This window comes from Scyliorhinus torazame, chromosome 6 (assembly GCF_047496885.1).
Source record: "Scyliorhinus torazame isolate Kashiwa2021f chromosome 6, sScyTor2.1, whole genome shotgun sequence".
Taxonomy (NCBI): Eukaryota; Metazoa; Chordata; class Chondrichthyes; order Carcharhiniformes; family Scyliorhinidae; genus Scyliorhinus; species Scyliorhinus torazame.
The window spans coordinates 20917670-20927240 of NC_092712.1; the positions used below are offsets into that span (position 1 = coordinate 20917670).

At 59.1% G+C, this 9571-nt stretch overlaps 1 protein-coding gene across 1 annotated transcript in view; it reads right to left on the minus strand.

Annotated features, from left to right (window-relative positions):
- Nucleotides 1-3937, minus strand: part of LOC140425674 (uncharacterized) — a 456765-nt gene extending 452828 nt beyond the window's left edge. The window contains exon 1 of the mRNA XM_072510172.1: nt 3690-3937. Coding sequence (XP_072366273.1) covers nt 3690-3834 — 145 coding nt within the window. The 5' untranslated portion in view covers nt 3835-3937. The remainder of the gene's footprint in view (nt 1-3689) is intronic.
- Between the last annotated feature and the right edge of the window lie 5634 nt (nt 3938-9571).

The following is a 9571-nucleotide window of genomic DNA, read 5'->3' on the forward strand; positions in this document are numbered from 1 at the left end:
AACCCCACCCTCAGGAGCAATTTATCGTGGCCAATCCACTTAACCGGCACATCTTTGGACTGTGGGAGGAAACCCATGCAGACAAGGGGATAATGTGCAGACTCCACACAGTCACCCGAGGTCAGAATTAAACCTGTGACCCTGGCGCTGTGAGACAGCAGTGCTAACCACTGTGCCACCATGCCACCCCAGCATGATGCCACCACCAAACACATCTTCCCCTCCCTCACCCCCCCCCTCCCTCCAGCAGCATGGCACAGGGACCGTTCCAACGTGACACCCTGGTCCACTCCTCCATTGCACCAACTCCTCATCCCTTCCCACGACACCTTCCCCTGCAATCACAGAAGGTGCCACACCTATACCATTACTTCCTCACTGTCCAAAGCCCCAAACCCTCCTTCACCTCCTTCTACTGTACTCGTTGCCCCCAATGCTGTCTCCTCTACGGGGGAGACTATAGGCAGATGGGTGACCACTGTATGGAATATCTTCGCTCAGTCCACAAGCACGGCCCCAACCTTCCTGTCGCTTGCTGTTGCAATTCAGCACCTTGCTCTCATGCCCACATGTCCGCTTGGCCTGCTGTGATGCTCCAGTGAAGCCCGGTGCAAGCTGGAGGAGCGGCAAGCATCCCATCACCCGGTTGAGCATGTTGCAGCCTTTGGGACTGAACGGTGAGTTTGGCAGCTTTAGACTGCAATCTTTCTTCTCCTCCATCTTAAACCCCTTTTTAAAAATATCCCATACATTTATTTTGTCAATGCAAATCCACCCCCCCAGCCCCTCCCCCAATTCCCACACCCGGCCATCTGGCTTTTGTTCTCAAAGTTGCTACGTTTTGTTGTAATCTCTCACAGCTACAGTTTAATATCTTACACATTCTCCCTCTCTTCAGTTCTGACAAAGAGCCAAGAGGGCTCAAAACGATGAACCCTGTTTTCGCGCCCTATAGATGCTGCCAGACCTACTGAGTTTTTCCAGCATCCTCTGTTCTTGTTTCAGATTCCAGCAGACGCAGTATATTGCTTATCCTAGGCCAATGGAAAGTTGGCTTTCAACTCAAGAGGGTTGGAAGTCAAAACTGAAGAGTGTAATGGCACAGTTGTACAGATCCTGGTCCTACCCCATAATGTGCACCGTTCAATTTTAGGCTATACACCTCAGGAAAGCTGGAGTATCTTTGGATAAGGTACAGTGTAGATTTGGAAGTATTCTACCCAGGCTTAAATGGTTAAATTGTGCACAAAGGTGGGGGGTTTCCCCCTTGGGGGAGAATCATGTTTACACTAAGGGGCTGGTTTAGCGCAGGGCTAAATCGCTGGCTTTGAAAGCAGACCAAGGCAAGCCAGCAGCACGGTTCAATTCCCGTACCAGCCTCCCCGAACAGGCGCCGGAATGTGGCGACTAGGGGCTTTTCACAGTAACTTCATTGAAGCCTACTCGTGACAATAAGCGATTTTCATTTCATTTCATTTCCATCTCAAAGTTTCTTGAAAGTTGATGTTTGAAGCGAACAAATGGACAATGACTAAAAGAAATGGACAAACGCAAAGGGTTTGGTATTGCAGAATGACATCATTTAATGGGTGTAACATTGCTGGTGGTACACAAACCCTCTCGGACAACAACGTATTTGCAAGATCGTCCACAGGCCCCCCTCACAACAGGTTGATCATCATTGAACCTGGAAAGTATGAGAAAACAGAGATCACCAACATGGATCAAGAATTAAAACTGCACCCTCTTCCCACCAATACACACATTCGCACGTTTACATCACAGGAGGCACAGAATACCACAGCTGTCCGGGGAATTTCAAAAAACCTTTCCAATGTCGTGCAGTGATTTTTATCAATTGTGTGGAGACATAACGGGCTAGATTCTCCAGTCCGCTGGCCGCGGGTTTCTCAGTGGAGCGGCATTCTCCGGCAGCGGGATTATCGTCCCGACCGCTTGTCAAAGGGATTCCCCATTGAAACCAGCCCATGCCGGCGGGAAAAGGGAATCGCAACGGCCGGAGAATTTCGGCCAATATCTTCTCACCACAACGTGCACATTAATTGAGTGGAGCAGGTATTTCATCAATTTACTGATGGCATCGATCTGCCATTCACCACTCTACTGTGTCACTGGTCACTTAGTTAAGCCCTTTGATCCACAACCTTATTGGGATTCTTGGGACGGCATTCCGGTTTTATGCCACTCTTCTCAGATGTCCATCCCATGGGAAATCCTAATTCCAGTGGAACTTTACATGCTGCTCACGGCTCATCAACAAGGGTTATCAGCAGGAACAAGTGAATTGTTAAACTTTTTTTTCAGGTAAAAACATCATTTACCTGTTCTACTGAAGGCTTGTAGAGTGAAAACACGTTTTTCATCATGAATTCTGGCTCTTTTCCTCCGATGCTGGAAAACAGGTTACGATTTCAAGATAAGATGTTTTTTTGTTTAAATAGTGCAGGGTAATGTTGCAAGGTGACCTTGTGTCCTTGCTCTTTCTTTACTATTGCTTTCATCCTCTGGATCCTCATCTCCTTGATCAAATGTGCAGAGCATGGCTTGATTGTACAGGTGATACATCAAGCACAGTTGGATAGAATACAATTCCCGTATGTATTAGTTTTCGCTATTTATTTTCTTTACGCAGACAGTTGTGGGAATATGCAACTCAAGTGGTTCAGGACAGGCATCACATCAACTTTCAAGAAAACTTTGGATGGCTGGATAGATGGAAAAGTTTGAAGGGGACTGTTTTTAGGGAAGGGGATCTATGATCAGGATGAATTGCTTGCAGTGGGGGTAAAGGCTAACATGGACCAGTTGGGTTCAATGGCCCGTTTCCATATTGTGACTTTGTGTACTGCTTCTGCTATTGAATCATAGTTAATGAGAAAACACAACAGTTGTAACAGTCATCAAATTTCTACAAGACAGGAGAATATTTGTAATAGACGGAATACAAAATGAGTAACAATGCCATTATGGAATAATAATATACTGTCATGGAGCGGGGGAGGCATTAAGTGCAATGCCAAAAATGCTTCAGAGTATTAAAACAGTGTGGACCAGCACTTTGCAAATTCAAGCTGGTTCAACATTTATGAAAGTTATTCCTTCCACCTACAAAAATGAATCAGCATGTTGCTGTCAGCCACAACACCTGTGGTAATAACATATTCCCAAAGTCTGAATTTAAGCTTACGTTTGTTCCATATGGAATATGGCGGGCTGGGATGTCCTTTAACTCAGGAATCACCATGACAGCCGGAGCAGTTCAAATGGAAATATCTCCAGGTTGAAGATGGGGGCTGCTGAGGTTTTTGTCCAAAGTCAATGAGATGAGACAGTCAACCTTTTTTTCCAAAAGTGTTTGGGTCCCAAGTTCATTGAAATAATATTGATCACACTTGTTTGCCACTCTTTGAACCAGCGATTGCAGCACAATTCATCAATTAAGGATAGCCTATTGAAATGTGTGAAGAAGCCATAAGGCCTTGTTAAAATACCAATGTGCCCTTCACAAATCGCCTGGCCTGATGCAGAGTGACTTTTCCAACCTCAGCACCATTTATGTGTGAAAGTGGACACACCGGGGGGCTGGGGGAGGGAGCCCGGGGGGGTGGGCAGCCAAGCGCACGGTTCACATTGCCATCCAAACAGCTAAGAGAAGAGGGTGTACTGACCACCAGAGGCTGCCCCTGGCCCAGGGAAAGGGCAGGTTCCATCTGGAGCCGTGTTGGAATCACAAGGGGCGTTGCCACCAGCGCTGGACCGCGCTCGATCTCCTGGTCCTGTTGCTTGGTTGGCCGCTTTGTCGTTATTGTCCATAATCCTCCTCCTCCCCTGGTCACTTGGTGAGTGAGCCTCCTGCCTCCTACCGACTTGTCCAGCTCAGCTTTCCCCTCAGCTCACGTCAAGCTGACAGCTCTGTGACGCCGCCTCAGCGCCAGTGTGATCGGACAATGTGCCGTCTCTCCGGTCAGGTGGGACTGACAGAAGGAGGGGAGGGCCCGGCCTGTCCACTGCCCACCCGGCCTGCCCGCCCCGGCCTGCCCACCCGGCCTGCCCACTGCCCACCCGGCCTGCCCACTGCCCACCCGGCCTGCCCGCCCCGGCCTGCCCACCCGGCCTGCCCACTGCCCACCCGGCCTGCCCACTGCCCACCCGGCCTGCCCGCCCCGGCCTGCCCACCCCGGCCTGCCCACTGCCCACCCGGCCTGCCCACCCCGGCCTGCCCACTGCCCACCCCGGCCTGCCCACTGCCCACCCGGCCTGCCCACCCCGGCCTGCCCACTGCCCACCCGGCCTGCCCACCCCGGCCTGCCCACTGCCCACCCCGGCCTGCCCACTGCCCACCCCGGCCTGCCCACTGCCCACCCGGCCTGCCCGCCCCGGCCTGCCCACCCCGGCCTGCCCACTGCCAACCCGGCCTGCCCACCCCGGCCTGCCCACTGCCCACCCCGGCCTGCCCACTGCCCACCCGGCCTGCCCACCCCGGCCTGCCCGCCCCGGCCTGCCCGCCCCGGCCTGCCCACCCCGGCCTGTCCACTGCCCACCCGGCCTGCCCGCCCCGGCCTGCCCACCCGGCCTGCCCACTGCCCACCCCGGCCTGCCCACTGCCCACCCGGCCTGCCCACCCCGGCCTGCCCACTGCCCACCCCGGCCTGCCCACTGCCCACCCCGGCCTGCCCACTGCCCACCCCGGCCAGCCTGCCCACCCCGGCCTGCCCACTGCCCACCCGGCCTGCCCGCCCCGGCCTGCCCACCCGGCCTGCTCACTGCCCACCCGGCCTGCCCACCCCGGCCTGCCCACTGCCCACCCCGGCCTGCCCACTGCCCACCCCGGCCTGCCCACTGCCCACCCCGGCCTGCCCGCTGCCCACCCAGCCTGCCCGCCCCGGCCTGCCCACCCGGCCTGTCCACTGCCCACCCGGCCTGACCGCCCCGGCCTGCCCACCCGGCCTGCTCACTGCCCACCTGGCCTGCCCACCCCTGGCCTGCCCACCCCGGCCTGCCCACTGCCCAACCCAGCCTGCCCACTGCCCACCCGGCCTGCCCGCCCCGGCCTGCCCACCCGGCCTGCTCACTGCCCACCCGGCCTGCCCACCCCTGGCCTGCCCACTGCCCACCCCGGCCTGCCCACTGCCCACCCGGCCTGCCCGCACCGGCCTGCCTGCCCACCCCGGCCTGCCCACTGCCTGCCCACTGCCCACCCGGCCTGCCCACTGCCCACCCCGGCCTGCCCACTGCCCACCCCGGCCTGCCCACCCCGGCCAGCCTGCCCACCCCGGCCTGCTCACTGCCCACCCCGGCCTGCCCACCCCTGGCCTGCCCACTGCCCACCCCGGCCTGCCCACTGCCCACCCGGCCTGCCCGCACCGGCCTGCCTGCCCACCCCGGCTTGCCCACTGCCTGCCCACTGCCCACCCGGCCTGCCCACTGCCCACCCCGGCCAGCCTGCCCACACCGGCCTGCCCACCCGGCCTGCTCACTGCCCACCCCTGGCCTGCCTGCCCCTAGCCTGCCCACCCGACCTGCCCACTGCCCACCGGGCCTGTCCACTGCCCACCCGGCCTGCCCGCCCCTGGCCTGCCCACCCCGGCCTGCCCACCCGGCCTGCCCACTGCCCACCCAGCCTGCCCACCCCTGGCCTGCCCACCCCGGCCTGCCCACCCGGCCTGCCCACTGCCCACCCGGCCTGCCCACCCGGCCTGCCCACTCCCACCCGGCCTGCCCACCCGGCCTGCGGCCCCGGCCTGCCCACCCTGGCCTGTCCACCCCGGCATGCCCACTGCCCACCCGGCCTGTCCACCCTGGCCTGCCCACCCCGGCCTGCCCACCTGGCCTGCCCACCCGGCCTGCCCACCCGGCCTGCGGGCCCGGCCTGCCCCCCCGACCTGCACACCCCGGCCTGCACACCCGGCCTGCACACCCGGCCTGCCCACCCTGGCCTGCCCACCCGGCCTGCGGGCCCGGCCTGCCCCCCCAACCTGCACACCCCGGCCTGCACACCCCGGCCTGCCCACCCTGGCCTGCCCACCCGGCCTGCGGGCCCGGCCTGCCCACCCGGCCTGCCCACCTGGTCTGCCCACCCAGCCTGCCCACCCCGACCAGCCCACCCGGCCTGCGGGCCCGGCCTGCCCACCCTGGCCTGCCCACCCGGCCTGCACGCCCGGCCTGCCCACCCAGCCTGCCCACCCCGACCTGCCCACCCCGGCCATCCCACCCGGCCTGCCCACCCCGGCCTGCCCACTCGGCCTGCCCGCCCGGCCTGCCCACCCCGGCCTGCCCACTCGGCCTGCCCGCCCGGCCTGCCCACCCGGCGCTGGGCAGAGCGAGCAGGCTGGCAGTGCGGGAGCGCAAAATCCTGCTCAATAAATGCTTCCCATTTCCACTCGGATGGTCGCAGACACATATCCCCCTGTTGCCTTCGAAAACCTGGGTGCATCCCACCCAGCTGCTTACCAACATTCAGGGAGAGTTTCTCCGTCCCACCACACTGTGGGCTGGATTCTCTGATTTTCAGACTATGTCCTCATGCCGGCGTGGGAACGGTGATGTTTTACGAACGGTGATGTTTTATGGGGCTGGTTTAGCACAGTAGGCTAAATCGCTGGCTTGTAATACAGAACAATGCCAGGTTCAATTCCTGTACCAGCCTCCCCGAACAGGTGCCGGAATGTGGCGACTAGGGGCTTTTCACAGTAACTTCATTGAAGCCTACTCATGACAATAAGCGATTATTAGTATTATTATATTACGACCGAAAATTCAGTGCAAAACGGCCACCGACCCTCCATTTGGCCGGGGGCTAACATAGAGCACCTGGCTCTAGCTGCCGATATAGCCCGGAGAATTGCCAGGGCCGAGCCGCGCATGCGCACGGCGGGAGCCTGCAGCGGCCATGCCGTGCAACATGGCGCCAGCCGCGCGTGGAACCGGGCTGCAAAATAGTGCCCCCATTTGGCCGGCTTGTAACCCCCGGACCACCCCCAACTGTGGCCCCAGCCCCTGACAGAGTCTCCCCTGCCCGTGGCTCGGCTCTCCCCGACTGTGGCAGTGCTGGACTGAGTCCGCAGTCGCCACGCCGAGTTCCCAACGGGTGGTAGCACATTCGACCGATGCTGTCAGGAACTCGGCCAGTGAGGGGCGGAACGTCAAGGGGTGGGCCTCAAGGAACGTCCTGAGGCCATCGATACTCCGCGATGCTCTGACCCTGATTTCATCAGAAATGGGTATTCATCGAATTTATAGTGCAGAAGGAGGCCATTTGTCCCATCAAGTCTGCACCAGCCCTTACAAAGAGCACCCTACTCAAGCCCACGTATCTACCCTACCCCCGTAACCCAGTAACCCCCACTTACCCTTTTTGGACACTAACGGGCAATTTATCACGGCCAATCCACCTAACCTGCACATCCTTGGACTGTGGGAGGAAACCGGAGCACCCGGAGGAAACCCACGCAGACACGGGGAGAACGTGCAGACTCCGCACAGCCAGTGACCCAGCCGGGAATTGCACCTGGGACCCTGGAGCTGTGAAGCAATTGTGCTAATCACTATGCTACCATGCTGCCCTTCTCCGGCCGATCGCCTAAAGCAATTTTGGTGTCTGTGACCGGAGAATCCCGCCCCAGGTTTCTGGTGCGGCACGCCATCGGGATTCTCCGTTTCGCCGGCAAAATGCAGAATCCCGATGGCGGAGAATTCAGCCAACAGACTCTAGCTTTCACTGCCTTTAGAGGAAGAGAGGTTCAGAGACTCACAGTCCCCTGATTGAGAAAAATTCACCTCACCTCCGTTCCAAATGAACAACTCCTGGGGCGAAATTCTCCCGAAACGGCGCGATGTCCACCGACTGGCGCCCAAATCGACGCCAATCAGACGGGCATCGCGGCGCCCCAAAGGTGCGGAATGCTCCGCATCTTTGGGGGCCGAGCCCCAACATTGAGGGGCTAGGCCGGTGCCGGAGGGATTTCCGCCCCGCCAGCTGGCGGAAACGGCCCTTGTTGCCCCGCCAGCTGGCGCGGAAATGACATCCCCGGGCGGCGCATGCGCGGGAGCGTCAGCGGCCGCTGACAGTTTCCCACGCATGCGCAGTGGAGGGAGTCTCTTCCACCTCCGCCATGGTGGAGACCGTGGCAAAGGCGGAAGGAAAAGAGTGCCCCCACGGAACAGGCTCGCCCGGGGGCCCACCGATCCGCGGGCGGGCCTGTGCCGTGGGGGCACTCTTTCCCTTCCGCCTCCGCCACGGCCTCCACCATGGCGGAGGCGGAAGAGACTCTCCCCACTGCGCATGCGCGGGAAACTGTCGGCGGCCGCTGACGCTCCCGCGCATGCGCCCCATTTCCGCGCCAGCTGGCGGGGCAACAAACGCCATTTCCGCCAGCTGGCGGGGCGGAAATCCCTCCGGCGCCGGCCTAGCCCCTCAATGTTGGGGCTCGGCCCCCAAAGATGCGGAGCATTCCGCACCTTTGGGCCGGCGCGATGCCCGTCTGATTGGCGCCATTTTTGGCGCCAGTCGGCGGACATCGCGCCGTTGGGGGAGAATTTCGCCCATCATCTCTCCTTACTGCAGTAACTGTCTCCTTAACAGTAACTTCATTGCAGTGTTAACGTAAGCCTACTTGTGACAATAATAATAATTTTTCATTTTTTTCATTTCATTATAAAGATTACTATTATAATGCAATGCCTCCTCCTCTTTTACACCCTCCTCTGTCTTGCCTGAAGATTCTATACCCTGGGTTGTTGAGCTGCCAACCCTGCCCCTCTCTCAACCTTGTCCCTGTGATCGCTATTATATCATAATTACACTTACCAATCATCAACCTTAATTCATCCATTTTACCTTTAATACTCCTGGCATTAAAGAAGAAGCCATCCAGCCTTGTCTTACTTCCTTGAAACTTACTACCACTCTAATCCCTCTGACCTGATTGCTTTTCTGTGTTATACTGTGTCCCTATTCTGCTATCAGTCGGCATCCCTTCCCCCTGCCAAATTAGTTTCAACTCTTCACATCAGCATGAGCACACCCACTAGCAAGCATGTTAGTCCCGCTATGGTTTAGATGTAGACTTCAGCTTGTACAGGTCCCACCTTCCCCCAAAACGGTCCCAATAAGAACATAAGAACTAGGAACAGGAGTAGGCTACCTGGCCCCTCGAGCCTGCTCCACCATTCAATGAGATCATGGCTGATCTTTGTGGACTCAGCTCCACTCTCCGGCCCGTACACCATGGGCGAAATTCTCCCCAAACGGCACAATGTCCACCGACTGGCGCCCAAAACGGCGCCAATCAGACGGGCATCGCGCCGCCCCAAAGGTGCGGAATGCTCCGCATCTTTGGGGGCCGTGCCCCAACATTGAGGGGCTAGGCCGGCGCCGGAGTGATTTCCGCCCCGCCAGCTGGCGGAAACGGCCTTTGTTGCCCCGCCAGCTGGCGCGGAAATGACATATCGGGGCGGCGCATTCGCGGGAGCGTCAGCGGCCGCTGACAGTTTCCCGCGCATGCGCAGTGGGGAGAGTCTCTTCCACCTCCGCCATGGTGGAGACCGTTGC